This window comes from Pleurodeles waltl, chromosome 4_2, assembly GCF_031143425.1.
Source record: "Pleurodeles waltl isolate 20211129_DDA chromosome 4_2, aPleWal1.hap1.20221129, whole genome shotgun sequence".
NCBI classification, from domain to species: Eukaryota; Metazoa; Chordata; class Amphibia; order Caudata; family Salamandridae; genus Pleurodeles; species Pleurodeles waltl.
In genome coordinates this window covers 125211826-125227203 of record NC_090443.1, presented here as the reverse complement: position 1 = coordinate 125227203, position 15378 = coordinate 125211826, and the positions used below count along the sequence as shown (strand labels likewise).

Sequence of the window (15378 nt, the reverse complement as noted above, 5' to 3'; positions counted from 1 at the left end):
GGAAACCAAGCAAGAGTGTGGCTTCAGATAAAATGTTGATTTCTCACTTTAAAGCTTTATGGAATGATGCTTCAGACTTGGCAGAATTGTGTTTATATGTTCATAGACCTGACAGTGAAGGATCTAATGAGATCCCTTGAGTGGGGTCAATGCTCAGACTGCTGGCATGAAACACGGACTATATTGACGTTAGAAGTATGATCATTCCAGTGGTGCATAAAGAATGAGAAATGGGGAAACAAGTTTCTTTCTCCTATCAGCTCCCATCTCAGTGCAGCACAGTAATAGATGCCTGCGTGGCTGGGTAAGGGAACTCACTTCTACAACTTCTCATTCAAAGAGCATTGTCCCAGTAAGAGTCTTTGTACTGCATAGACATGCTGGAACTCAGAGTTCACTTGCTTCTGGAAATCTTTGTAACAGACTGAAGGACAGGTCTGTGTTAATTCAAGGTAACAACACAATGACAGACCGCCTAAAGAAGAAAGAATACATTTGAGGACCTCTTCATGAGTTTCAGATTCCAAAGCACTGGCTAATTGCTCGTGCCATCTCCATAACACTCACTCATATTCCAGGAGTACAGAATTAGCAAGCTATCACCTTAAGCACAATATTAGAAATTAACGCACACAACATCCGCATCAAAGTTCTAGGTCATGGTTTCCATCAGAATATAAGCAGATAGATTCATTTGTAACTATCATAACATCAGATGCCAAGTCTTCGTATTTAGGTAGAGGGAAAACCAATATAAAGTGAATGTACTTTTAATGCACGGGTCAAAAAAGTTTTTCATGTTTCTCCTGTAAATGATGTGACTCCAACAGTGACTTTCAAACTAAAAAGTGCAGAAAAAGAGTGAATTTGCTTATCCCAGAAGAGCCTCACTGACAGTGGTCCATGTTGGTCAAGAGTGTAACTGCAATGCAAGTATTTAAAGCAACCAGCAAGGGGGTACTTGTAAAGTGAGGATGGCGATTTAGTCATCTAAACAATCTTCACATTGTCTTCTATTTCACCTTTAGTCATCACATAGCTTGTGCAACACCTTAGGAAAAAAGAGGGAGATGGCGATCACATTTGTTTTAGGTGGTACGTTAGCTGCGTCCTGGTGTAGCTTTAGAGCAAGCATACATTTTGGAACATTATTCTTTGTTATACAGATTCATTTGTGTAATAGCAATTTATTGTGTTTCTGTTTGCCTCTTTCCTACTCTCTACCCTCCTCTGACTCTGATTGGCCTTAAGCCTTGCTATTTTTCTTTTCCCTCCCTCCTTCCAAGCCACCGGCCAAGAGAAGAGGCTTGGGTGAAAATGCGACCTGAAATCACCACACCAGGACTGCCCATCCGTCCCTCCCTGCCCAATGCTGTTACGTCTTCGGAATTCTCAATTTCTTCCCAGTATATTGATCAATCAGAAAGTGAACTCGCTAATCAAGACTGCAAACTGAACACGACTTTTCAGAGCAAATAGTGGAACGACCTTAACATTTCATCTCTTGGCTCTCATATAGCTTATGTAGCACTTTAGAAAAAAACTGGCAGCAGCTGTGTGGCTGTTATATTTCATGTAGCACTTTAGTAGCTGTGGCATTGTTTTTAGTCAGATTTAAGTTGAGTCAACGTCTATCTTGGGGCACTACTCTTTGTTTTGGAGGATTGTTGTATTGGAGATTAGAAGTGTTGTTGTTCAACTCTTTTCTGCTTTCTACCCTGCCATGACTTTGATTGTCCTTAAGTATTACCCCCTCCCTCCCATTCCTTCCAAAGCAGAGTCCAAGAGTGGAGGTTATGTGACATGAAATCCCCACACCCCAACAAGACCTCCCTACCTTATTCATCATCTTCTCTCAGGGCTACGTGCTTTGGCCTCCAAGTAAAAGATGAAAGGTTATGGTTGTGTTTCTGTGCCCGGGTCCTTGTTTAGGTCTGATAGGGCCAAGAAAGGGCATAAGGCGAGAAGCTCTGCCACTCTTCCTCCATAAATTTACCTGCTGCCAAGAAACTCCCATCAAAATGCTTTTTTCCCCCCCACAGAACCATATTCACTCGCCAGTAGATTTTCCCCTCTACTCAAGCTACCTTCATCAGGCCTTCTACTGCGGTTCCTGAGGATCATCCTAGGTGCCTGCAATTCAGCTCCTGGGTGAACCCCACAGACTTACTACTGTGGTGTCAGTGATTTTTACAGTACGCCCCTCCAACCTAGATCTACTGCTGTGTCTTTAATATTTTTTACACTGCATCCAACCAATTTGGCTTGTGAGTGGGTTCCAGAGACCTCCCCATAATTCTACTACTTTTACATCTGTGGTGTAGCTGGTTACCCCTGATGTGGACTGTATCAACCCACTACTGTGGCGTTTATGTTTATTCTTGAGGCCCCAGTTCCAATTCTGCTCACAGGTTATCCCATGAGATACACTACGACTGTGTCAGTGGAAGCCAACCTTACTTTGGGGTAGACTGCATAAATACACATATTAAAGGATTCAGACCCGTACCTAGAACCTTCAACCTTGAGTCTGGTTGCTAAGCTTCCTCTACTCCATATCAAATACATACTAGCAAAAACCCCGCATATTAAAACTCAGAGGGGCTCATTCTGACCCTGGCGGTCTCAGACCGCCGGGGCCAGGGTCGGCGGGAGCACCGCCGACAGACCGGCGGTGCCCCGCAGGGCATTCTGACCGCGGCGGTTCGGCCGCGGTCAGACAAGGAAAACCGGCGGTCTCCCGCCGGTTTTCCGCTGCCCTTGGAATCCCCCATGGCGGCGCAGCTTGCTGCGCCGCCATGGGGGATTCTGACACCCCCTACCGCCATCCTGTTCCTGGCGGTTCGCCCGCCAGGAACAGGATGGCGGTAGGGGGTGCCGCGGGGCCCCCGTAAGTGGGCCCCACTGTGTATTTCAGTGTCTGCAATGCAGACACTGAAATACGCGACGGGTGCAAACTGCACCCGTCGCACCCCTGCAACTACGCCGGCTCAATTCTGAGCCGGCGTCCTCGTTGCAGGGGCATTTCCTCTGGGCCGGCGGGCCCTCTTTTGGAGAGCGCCCGCCGGCCCAGAGGAAATGTCTGAATGGCCGCCGCGGTCTTTTGACCGCGGTGCGGTCATTTGGCGGCTCCCTCCAGGCGGGCGGCTCCCGCCGCCCGCCGGGCTCAGAATGAGCCCCAGAGGCTCTAGGAAGGGTGCAATCGACTGGCCCATCCTAGCATAACCTTTCATACACTTGCCTCTAACATCCAACCAAACCCAGTGTTGTGACTACTTTGCATTTGGGAGTAAATCGAAGGGCCTTTATCAAGACCTCATTCATCCCCTCAGCTACCACACCTGCAACAAATGAAGCAACAACTAGAAAAGTATTTGACCATTCACTGGAATAACCAACTAAACTTTAACCACTTAATGTGTGTAAAAAAACAAGCAGTTTGGAGGGAAGTCTTTTTGTCTCTTAACAGGGTGCAGACTCACCATATGTACCAGAACCACGATTATCTTCTTTGCCAGTAATTCAGTAGGTAAATGTATCTGATCCCCAAATAGATAATGAACAGATGAGAATTACCCCTGGGGGAACAGGACAGAAGCCGGAAAGAACTGTCTCACCCAAATGATGGAAGGTGCAAAGGCAGAAAATACATTAACTGTTCCATATGTTACTCCATGTTGGACCAATCAACATCAGTTAACTAAACCAAATTTAGACATCCCTGCAGCAGATGGTGGGGGTCTCTTGTTGATATATTATTACTGCGGGGATTCTGGAAGTAATGGGGGCTAATGATGAATTAAAAAAAAAAACTTGGTGTCTCAACTGTATTGCAATTGAAATGAAAGCTATTAATGAATGCATGCCGCCCTCAGTGCGGCCAGTGGGGTCCATGAATTGTTCGAATATACCAATAGGGTATTTGGAGAATAAAGTAGGAGCAAGTCTTGAGTCCTGTTGCTAGTAAAGAAAAGGTGGACTATGTTTGCTAAAGGAGAAGGGGTTCTAGAGCGAAGAACGACACAGACGTTCTGCAAAAGGGTGAGAAACCCTAAGGGAAACCTTAAGGTATGAAGGGAGATGTGAACGAAGAGTGGTAATAAAGCACAAAGTTAGTAAATTGCATGCAAAGGGAAATGATTCTGCTGCTAGCAAAATGATCAAAGACTTTCAGAAATATTCTGGTCAAGAATAAACCCCAAAATAAGGGGAATTAGAAAAGCCATTTCGAGAAAGGAAGCTTCAGGCCCATAGCTAAGGGGTTCTCTGGTGATGCTGCTCAAGTGAGAAATGGTAAACTGATCAATAAAGGTACCAGTAAACAAAATTAGATAACATCATCAGCCCGCATAAGTGGGACTATAGATGAAATTGTTAGTTACGTGCTTAGTTATAGACTGGTGGAAGAAACTAAAAACATTAAAGTCTTGCACCTATAAAGGGAGAAAAAGGAATAGATGGTTTGATATGAAGTGCCACTTAATGAAGCAGAAGTTAAGGAAGTTACGGTGGGCCTTGAAGCGGATTAGAAATAGCTTGTCATACTGTGAATTGTTAAAACAGTACAAACATAAGATAATGTGTAATAATGCAATATGTTACAAGTAAAACTGGGAGGAAACAATATCAGCCATTGTAAGTAAAGTTGTTAAAAAAATGTGGAAATTGGTGAAATATATGGTACCCGGAGAATGGGATGGCAAAATTAACATTTTACCCGAGGATTCAGTGGTTGAGTTTATAACTGCCCTTTATAAGGGAAACAGTGATCTCGCCCGCCCTCCACCCAGATCGTTAGCCCCGTAGCCAATGAGACCTTGAGCTTTTTTTCCTGTCTCTTCAGTGAAAAATATCATCTCTAGAATAAAACTCACTCAAGCAACAGGGCCTCATGATCTTCTGACAATAGTAATAAAATCCTATCAGGATTAGTGGGTAAAATTCTTCTCTGATATGTATAAAACGTTTACAGCCACAGGAGTGTATCCAGTGAATTGGAAAGGGGCCATTATTTGGCCTACTCGTAAAAAAGGTGATCCTATGCTCCCAAAAAACTATAGATTTATTAGCTTTATGGATGTGGGGGCAAGATTTATGGGAAGATTCTTTTGAATGGTCTTAAAGTATGGACTGAATAAGGGAGTTTGATTGCAATAGAACAGAGGGGCTTCAAAGAATTTTATTCAGCCACCAATCATTTCTTAGTCTTTGGACAACTGCCCGTTAATCAGCAGAAGTGAGGAGAGGCCTTTATGCTTGTTTTGTGGATTTTGGGTTATCGTTTGACATAGTAAATCGTGAAATCCTATGGACAAAATCAAAAACCATGGTAATTCCAGAACATATGCTGAGACGTTTGAGAACACCATACTAATAAATAAGCAAGATTAATATTGGATAAACTGGGGGGCCTCTCAAGGAAAACAGATATGGGGAATCATTTGCGCCAGGGATGTGTGTTGGTTCCAAAGCTCTTCAGGTTGTATTTAGCAGATTTGCACACAATTTTACAGTCTACACAGTCGTTTTCACCAAACATGGGAGGCTCCCATATCATAGCTGTTGTAGATTTTATAATGCAATAATGTAAGTAGACATCATTTTATATGCCTGAAGGACATTACTACCAAGACTCTACATCCAGATCAAGTGACCAAGTCAGCCAAGTTTCTTATTAAAACCTATTTGGAACAGCCTTGATGTTCAAGTCAGTGTTCATGAATATCACTGAAGATCCTGTTATGCAGAACAGAAGTTACTTACTTTTAACCTGAATTACAACTTTACAAATTGTCTTTATGCAGAACATTTGGTCAGTGATGTTTTCCGAACACATTAATCCGATTTGGGTTATGAATATTATTTTATAAAATCATCAAATCCCAGAAAGGACAACAATACATGTGTTATATTGTAATTTCTGCCATAGACTTACTGTTAATAAAATCTAAAGTCCCATAGTTTGGACTCCTTACAATTATTCAAAGTTTGAGTGGGTCTTGCTGGGACTGTAAAGGACAAAAGTCTACACCAAAACACATTGATTATTTACTTTTAGAGGGATGACGGCTACCAATCTGTCTATACCTGGAGGAATCATAGGTGGGCTTCGTGCAGCCTTGTGTATTCTTCTCCCATATGCTGTTGGCCATCTCGTTGCCAATGGATGTTAGAACAAGGGTCAGCTCCAGAGGCCAGTCATCAAGATCAAGGGAGCGAACCCGCGAGAGATGGGTTCCCAGGTTTCGGTGAATCCCAGAGCATTCAATGCAGATCAAGGCACCCAAGTTTAAGCTTGCCCAGGTTGGATCTAGGTGGCAAAAAAAGAGGACACAGCTTTTGATATGTTAATTCCACAGGCAGTGTAACATGCAACACCTATTTGATGCAGAGATGCCAAAGGGTGAGTAAGTAAACACACTTGATAGACATTCTTTAAGTCATCTTTTTTTTATAACGCATTAATTTTCCTACATTTTAAATACATATGTTTACATAAGTCACACTGCATTATACAAGCACATCATTATTATATTGGTTCGTGTATAAAAACAGATTTTTTTCTGGAATTTGTTGATACCACGTTCCCACAGTCCACATTTTCCTCCTCCCCAGCTGTATCACAGGTTTATTCTAATCTGTCAGCTCACTTCTCATAGCATACCTCATATAATATGTTACCAGCATTTTCTACTGGTGTTCATGTGATCATGTGTTAATGAATCTTTCCTTAACAGAGCATTCGCTTTAAGGACGAACAGTTAACGTCTTTCAGTGTCGAAATGTATAGCATAGACACCAGGGACGGATTTTTCTTTTTTGTTTACTTTATGTTCTTATGTATGGGGAACGACCACTTAAGAAAGGGTCGCTACCCTGGGGGGCAAATTGTATTTAGGCCATTTCTGCCCCCCTTGGGGGCAGATCGGCCAATTTTTATTAGGCCAATCTGCCCCCAAGGGGAGCAGAAACCACTAGACACCAGGGATTTTTTTTATACTTGCGCACTTAGGCACTAGGGATTGGTGTGTGTATGTGTGTGTTTTGTTTGGGGGCCGCCCCTGGGGCAAGGGTCGCTTCCCATGGGGGCACATTACTGTTGACCATATCTGCCCCCCCCTTGAGGGCAGATTGGCCTATTTTTGGAAGGCCCATCTGCCCCCAAGGGGGCAGAAATCCCTCCAGAGACCAGGGAAGATTATTTTTTTTAAATAAGAGGGTGAGGGTATGGCCATAACCCCACCTTAAATAAATGGAACCAAAGTTGTTCTGCCCACCAGTAAGCAGATGGGGCAATAACCCCCGATCCACACCCGGGGGCGCAGAAAGTCTACTAGATTCCAGGGAATTAAAAAACAAACAAAAAAGAGGGTGGTGGTGGCTACCAACCAGTAGTGGCATGGTTATGCCGCCACTCCAAATGAAGGGGGTAACAGTCTTTCAGCTCTCCCCCCTCACACTAAAACATCTTATCCCACGGCACGCAAGAGGACGTTTGATTATTTTGGGTTTTGGTTTTACATTTGGGCCATGAGAGCTCGCCTAACTCTCAAAATCATCCCACTTGGAATGGTGTGGGTTGCACTTTCTGGACTCTGGTATGCTGCTATGTAGAAAAATCCACAAGACCTAGACACATCTGAAAACTAAACATCTGGGTGAGTCCAGGGTGGTGTGCTTCACATGCAACCCGCACCATTTTCTTACCCACAATGCCCTTCAAACCTCTAACTTTGCTGGAAATCACATATTTTTCCCACATTTTTGTGAAGGGACCTTCCGGAATCTGCAGGAATCCACAAAATTCCTACCACCCAGCATTGTCTCATCTATACCAATAAAACTTCTGCTGCACTTGTCAGCCTTAGATTGTTTTTTTTTAAACTGCCCTTTGTGACCTGCTTTGGTTCCCCCTCAATTTTAACATGTTTTTGGCTCTTTCCTGTCAAAGGCACTTGGCCCACCTACACAAGTGAGCTATCATTTTTACCGGGAGACTGAGGGGAACGTTGGGTGGTAGGAAATTTGTCCTGGTGCGGTGATCCCACAGAGAAATGTGGGAAATGTTATTGTTTAGCTAAATCTGATGTTTGCTGAGGATTCTGGGTAAGAAAACATCGGTGAATCCACGCAAGTCACACCTCCCTGGATTCCCTCGGGTGTCTAGTTTTCAGAAATGTTTGGGTTTGGTAAGTTTCCCTATATGGCTGCTGAGCACAGGACCAACAACGCAGGTCCCAGGGTAGTTTAGTATTTGATAATTTTGATGTACCCACATAGTGTTTTGGGGCATTTCCTTTCACGGGCACTAGGCCTACCGACACAAGTGAGGTACCATTTTTATCGGTAGACTTGGAGAAACGCTGGGTGGAAGGGAATTTGTAGCTCCTCTCAGATTCCAGAACTTTATGTCACCGAAATGTTAGGAAAAAGTGTGTTTTTGGCCACATTTGAGGTTTGCAAAGGATTCTGGGAAACAGAACCTGGTAAGAGCCCCACAAGTCACCCCATCGTGGATTCCCCTAGGTGTCTAGTTTTAAAAAATGCGCAGGTTTGGTAGGTTTCCCTAGGTGCCGGATGAGCTAGAGGCCAAAATCCACAGCTAGGCACTTTGCAAAAAACAGGTTCTGTTTTCTTTGGGAAAATGTGATGTGTCCACGTTGTGGTTTGGGGCATTTCTGTCACGTGCACTAGGCCTACCCACACAAGTGAGGTACCATTTTTATCGGGAGACTTGGGGGAACGCTGGGTGGAAGAAAATTTGTGGCTCCTCTCAGATTCCAGAGCTGTCTGTCACCAAAATGTGAGGAAAAAGTGTTTTTTCGGCCAAATTTTGAGGTTTGCAAAGGATTCTGGGTAATAGAACCTGGTGAGAGCCCCACAAGCCACCCCATCCTTGATTCCCTTAGGTGTCTAGTTTTTAAAAAATGCACAGGTTTGGTAGGTTTCCGTAGGTGCCGGCTGAGCTAGAGGCCAAAATCTACAGCTAGGCACTTTGCAAAAAACACATCAGATTTCAATGTAAAAATGTGATGTGTCCATGTTGCGTTTCCTGTCGCGAGCATTAGGACTACCCACGCAAGTGAGGTACCACTTTTATCGGGAGACTTGGGGGAACACAGAATAGATAAACAAGTGTTATTTTCCCTTGTCTTTCTCTACATTTGTTCCTTCCAAATGTAAGACAGTGTGTAAAAAAGACGCCTATTTGAGAAATGCCCTGTAATTTGCATGCTAGTATGGGCACCTAAGAATTCAGAGATGTGCAAATAACCACTGCTTCTCAACACCTTATCTTGAGCCCATTTTGGAAATACAAAGGTTTTCTTGATACCTATTTTTCACATTTATATTTCAGCAAATGAATTGCTGTATACCCGGTATAGAATGAAAACCCATTGCAGGGTGCAGCTCATTTATTGGCTCTGGGTACCTAGGGGTCTTGATGAAACTAGAAGCCCTATATATCCCCGCAACCAGAAGAATCCAGCAGACGTAACAGCATATTGCTTTTATAAAATGTGACATCGCAGGAAAAAGTTACACAGTAAAACGTGGAGAAAAATGGCTGTTTTTTTACCTCAATTTCAATATTGTTTTATAGGAAAACCTTGTAGGATCTACACAAATTACTACTTGCAGAATTCAGAATTGTGTCTACTTTTCGGAAATGTTTAGCTTTCTGGGATCCAGCATTGGTTTCACACCCATATCTGTCACTAACTGGAAGGAGACTGAAAGCACAAAAAATAGTAAAAATGAGGTATGTCTCAGTAAAATGCCAAAATAGTGTTGAAAATTGGGTTTCCTGATTCAAGTCTGTCTGTTCCTGAAAGCTGGGAAGATGGTGATTTTAGCACTGCAAACCCCTTGTGGATGCCATTTTCAGGGGGGAAAAAAAACATAAGCCTTCTTCTGCAGCTCTTTTTTCTCATTTTGTTTTGGGAAAAAAAAAACGTTTTGCTCTATTTTGGCTAACTTCTTGGTCTCCTTCAGGGGAACCCACAAACTCTGGCTACCTCTAGAATCCCTAGGATGTTGGAAAAAAATGATGCAAATTTGGCATGGGTAGCTTATGTGGACAAAAAGTTATGAGGGCCAAACGGGTACTACCCCCAAATAACCAAAAAAAGGCCTGGCAGCGAAGGGGTTAACACAGCACCTGCACTTTAGGCACAGACTGCTTTAAAAAAAAAAAAAACATGACAACATGCTGGAATGCAAGACAGGCTTGATGGCCTCTGTCCATGCATTGCAGGCCTCCATCCCTGTATTTGCAGGCATTCGTGGAGGGTCACACAGTGCGTTGAGCCTCATAAGTATTCACAAGACAGAAAGTTTTGTGACCTTCTACGAGTATACATTGTGTAATGCAAAATGAAGGGAGGACAGCTCGCAATCCAGCCACTGTGCAATTATCCCCTCCCGGTTTGCGAACTGCTTATTACATATATTGGGCTCCCGAAGTCGCTGAGGGTATACATGTTCAGTCCACCTCTGTAGGGACTGAAAGAGTTGTCGTCATTTGTCTTGACTCAGCATGGCATCGTGATGATTTGTTGTAACAAGTTAAACGTTCTCAAATTACAATGCCAGACATGACATGCACATAGGCACAAAAGATAACAACGCAGCGATAGAGCAGCGGCGCGTTAACAACACAAGACGACAAAGACTTGAACGACCTACTTGGAGCATCGCAGTCCACGCAGAACGCATTGCCCTTGGCGTTGCGGATAGCTTGGATAGCAACAGCCTCGCTCTGACTGTCCATGCGCGCCTGCGGAGATGGGGCAATGGAAAGGAAGCACGAAACTGAAATAGTTAAAATGGTTCGCTGCTTCTGAAATAATGTCACCATTTACTTTTTCAATATGACCCCCGAACCAGAAACTTGAATTTAATCCTGATATTTCCTTAACTTCGCCAAACATGTGCTCACTTCTGTTTTCACACACGTGTACTAATGACGTGTACTAATGATGTGTGCTCACTTCTGTTTTCACACACGTGTACTAATGATGTAGCGCATGCGCACACCTTCGTCACGCGTCTGATTTCAGAAAAATGCAGTGGTCTGGTGGGTGGCACACGCTGTCACACGTTATCTGCGTGGGACAGGGAGAGGCCCACAATCACATACTCCTCCTGTAAGTGTGTGCTGGTGTTGGGCCTTTAAGGAGGGCAAGGACAGACCCTTCTAAAATGCCTTCTTCGTGATGCACATGCACAAATCCCGCTGAAGAGACTGGAGGCACTGGGTGAATATTTTGTGTTTTATGTTTTGACCAGCCATGTATTGGATATTGCGGGCCACGCGCCTTTGTGCTTTTTATGTTGTCGTCCCAAATCTTTCCCCCCACGTTTCTCTAGAAACGTTTGCGACCGAAAGTGTGGTGGAAATATAGGGTACCTCTAGCGAAAGTGTGATGGAAATATATTGTACCTCTTGAGAGTCATCTGCCCTGTACATGCTACTGTAATGGGAGCATGAAAAAGGGGGAAATTAACTCCCACATTTCAGGGGGCAACTTCCCATATTGTTGTCTTAGACAGCTACATAAATGACAACTGAACCATTGTTGGCGGCGAAAAAGTACATCTGAATCACCATTCATACTGTCAGTACAAAACGCACATTGAATTTAATATTTCAAAAAGAAAACCCTTAAATTGTAATTAGTACAGGCTTTCTGATGTGTGGATGTGTACTTGAGAGCTGGGGCAGTGTGCTCTTAGTAAAAATTAAGTGAACCTCGTAGTTATGTCTGCATTAGACCCCACCTCCTTCTGATACCAACAGAGGGTGCGAGACGGCGTTTCCCCCAAACAGCACCTTACCTTATTTTTACTGCTTTCGCAGCACTGCAGGCTTGCAAGGATCTGGCTTTCGATGGCCTGTACCCAGGAGTCTCTCTCTTCGAAGCTGCTGGCCTCAAAATGCCAAGTCTGCCCCGTGCTGGACACTATGATGAACTCAAAGTTCTCCTCCTCTGGAAAAAACGGTAAAGATAAACACCAATGTAGGCTCCTAAAGGAAGGCGTGTTTCATGCTACATTACAAAGGCCACGGATAGTAGGGTTAAAGAGAGAAGGCCTCTGGAAAGCACTACTCTGGCCACATTGAGAGTATTATATGTAATATGGGCACCATACATTTGAAAAAAATATTACTTTATTTGAAAAAAAAAATCAGAACAAATGAACTGAGTTATAACTGATCCTCTAGATGCTTTTTTTTAGGATGCTGAGAGCTGGTGTCACACGGCATAAGACAATAAACTTGTCACAGAGTAGAAGAAAATGCCACAATAGCCACTGTGGCTGGAAGGCAAAAGGTTAAAGTTGTGTTAAGCGTGTAGGTAGTACCTTAGAGATGTGACCTCTGCCGTTCACTTCCTGCAAAAACGTACTTGGTAACTCATTTTTATGGTGACGGTTCGTCATTTTTATGCGGTAAGTTTTCTTCAGAAATACTTTGTGAAACTTCCACCCGCTGTATTTAAGTCAAGATTGGATGTGCTGATACCACAGCTTGGCATTCGTGGGGCTAACATTTTGGATAGAGTAGGATTAGAAATCAGCAGTCCTCACAGTGTAAGAAGGAAGATGCCTCAAATAACCTGGAATAATTAACTTTAACAGTGATTCTTTGGGGCACATCCTGTGGTAATGTGTTCTTTACGACAGTAGTTAGACTAGTACCACTAACTTTGTTGACCTCAGTTCAGTATTCCTGGGGCCCTCTAATTTAGAGGGAATCTTTATGTCGTGTAAGGAAATCCAGGGCTACACCTTTGCTATAGTCACTGTTAAAAACAAGGTCAAGCTATCGCTGCACAAAGCAGGCAACTCCTGGTAAGATGCAAATTTTCTCGAGAATGCACACTGTGTATCAGTGGTGTTAAATGTCATCACACCCTGTGCAGGGGAAATGTGAAATACCCCAATCCATTTGCTAATGAAAGGACTAATCATGTATTCATTGTGCCAAACCTACCCAACCACAATATGCTTTTAGTAAATGAATGGGCAGGTCCTCCAGCATCACTGAGAAATGTAACAGCACCATATGTTTTAGTCCATGTAAGGGGGAGGGCGGAGGACGAAGAGACGCATTGTGGTTTCGTTGGTTGAAAATATTAAAAATCTGTTTGCACAGTTTATGTCCTACCTATAGGTGGTGCTTTCTATTGATTGGGGATATGAGGGAATCGGATGCAAGAGAGCCATATTAATGCCATACAACTGCAAAAGTACATGTTTGCAACTGAATTTGTATCAGATGTAGCATGCAAAACAACATCACCTCTGTACCAACTATGTGTTAAATATAGTTAAAAAGTTATGTGCATGTGACCACATTAATAGCACTACATCAACACTAATGCAGTACAGTGTGTGGAATTCCAGTGAAAATATAATTATGCACTTTGCAGTAAAAAGGGGATGTTGTGCTATCTTCATAGGAGGGCAAAAGTGAATAGAACAATAACTGCTGGAATCCAAGCTGGTGAAAGGGCCTTTAATGCTACTAACCATATAATGAAGGCTAACTGGCTGCAAGAGCTGCAGCCAAGGGGCCAGTGTCCTGCTTCCTGTCGGCTGCTCCCCACGCCACTAGAGGAATCACAACTGACGTTTTGGTTGGAAGCAACAGCTGAAAGAGTGATGAACCAACAATATGTATCCTTGCTGAGCTCTTCCCCGCTTGCTCCTTCAGATGATCTTTATAGTGTACTGCAGACGAGTGAGACAAGGACTAAATAAGCTGCTCACTCATAAAGAATGCCAGGAGCATTAAGGTGGTTTCATCACAAGAGGACAGCAACTGAATCAGAGAGTATCTGGTGGCCAGTCATATAGGTCCTCCTGAGTGGTTGATTTTAAATTCTTGCCTGCAGGACATCTGACTACGAGTTACTCTGATGTGTCCAAGCATGACTTTAAATGTTAAGGGATTCACTGCATTGAAGGGACACATTGATACCCTAAACCAGAAGATATTGTCTGGTTTAATTGAAATACATAGATGCGTTATCTTTTTCCTGCCTTCACTAGCTGGAATCCACTGTTTATCTTTAATAAATCTAACACCAGAATAGCTCCTCTATTAGCCTTCGCATCTGTGCTAAAGAATTTATGTTTTAATGAATGTTTTTATGTATAAGGAGGTGAATAACAAAGAAGTTTGGTCTTTATACAGTGCTGTTCAATGAGGTTTGTTTCTCCTTTATATCTAGGGGTGAAATTAAATAAAGCAGCTAGGGTAAGGGTATTTTTATTTTTTCGGTCTCTGCTAATTTGCACTTATGTGCTGCTCCGAACAATATTATATATGTGGACGTGTGCTCCATTTCTATTGTGTCAGCTGGTGCTGTTTTGCAACAGTAACCATTCATGTTCGTACTTTCATGAACAATGTGAACACTTAGGCCCATATTTATACTTTTTTAGTGCCGCATTTGCGCCATTTTTTGACGCAAAAGCGGCGCAATCTTACAAAATACAATTGTATTTTGTAAGTTTGCGCCGCTTTTGCTTCAAAAAGGGGCACAAATGAGGTGCTAAAAAAGTATAAATATAGGCCTTAGTACGAGACCTGAAGCAAGCACTGACCACACTAAGGCCCTTTTTTAGCACCACATTTGCATTGTTTTTTTACGCAAAATTGGCGCAAACTTACAAAATACAATTATATATTGGCCTAAGAATGAAATGTTGCAAAATAGCTCAGCACTTCAAATAAAGTATTATTGTATAAAATAACGGATAGTAAATTAGCACAAGCCAGGGGTAGTAGACCGAATGTTTCTGTTTATCTTTCCAACAGGAATGTGGGATCATGCATGCTCTGAAGATTGCTCTTAGATCAAAGCAAGCTCAGTCTGAATGTCTGCAGCTACTGTATGAACATTGGGGTACATAGGGCTCACGAACAGAACACCACCAACAAAAACATCAAGACATCCCACGATGGTTATCCTTTTCATGCATGAATGAGGGGTGGGGGGGTCACAAGATCAAGTCACATGGAGATGTCTGGCTGAGTTATTTACCTGTTTTATATATATTTCTTAAACTACCAAAGGTTTTTAATTTCCACATTTTACGCTTGGCTGCCGGGGAGGTTCCGGGAAGCAGGAAGACGAGGAAGAGAATAAAGGCAAAGAATTACAAACAAAAAAGCTAAGATTTAAAGCAGACAGTGAAGGGAAGTAAAAGGAGGCACACTATCACAGAAAAGTTAGCTCCATGGAAGGGCGCCTGCAAAAATTACTAGTCAGGATCCATGTACCAACAGGTCAATGTAAGAAATACACAAAAAAATAACCAATCCAGTACGGGATAGGAGCACTTCAAAAGTAAACGAATACA

At 43.0% G+C, this 15378-nt stretch overlaps 1 protein-coding gene across 2 annotated transcripts in view; it reads right to left on the bottom strand.

Moving 5' to 3' along the window:
• Window positions 1-15378, bottom strand: part of AGAP2 (ArfGAP with GTPase domain, ankyrin repeat and PH domain 2) — a 488971-nt gene that overhangs the window by 33134 nt on the left and 440459 nt on the right. The window contains exons 13-16 of one of the 2 annotated variants that reach the window (XM_069230930.1): window positions 15060-15119; window positions 11842-11993; window positions 10690-10780; window positions 6088-6310 (exon numbers count right to left, since the gene is read on the bottom strand). In XM_069230930.1, the coding sequence (XP_069087031.1) occupies window positions 6088-6310; window positions 10690-10780; window positions 11842-11993; window positions 15060-15119 (526 nt within the window). The remainder of the gene's footprint in view (window positions 1-6087; window positions 6311-10689; window positions 10781-11841; window positions 11994-15059; window positions 15120-15378) is intronic. The other variant, XM_069230931.1, reaches the window with a different exon arrangement.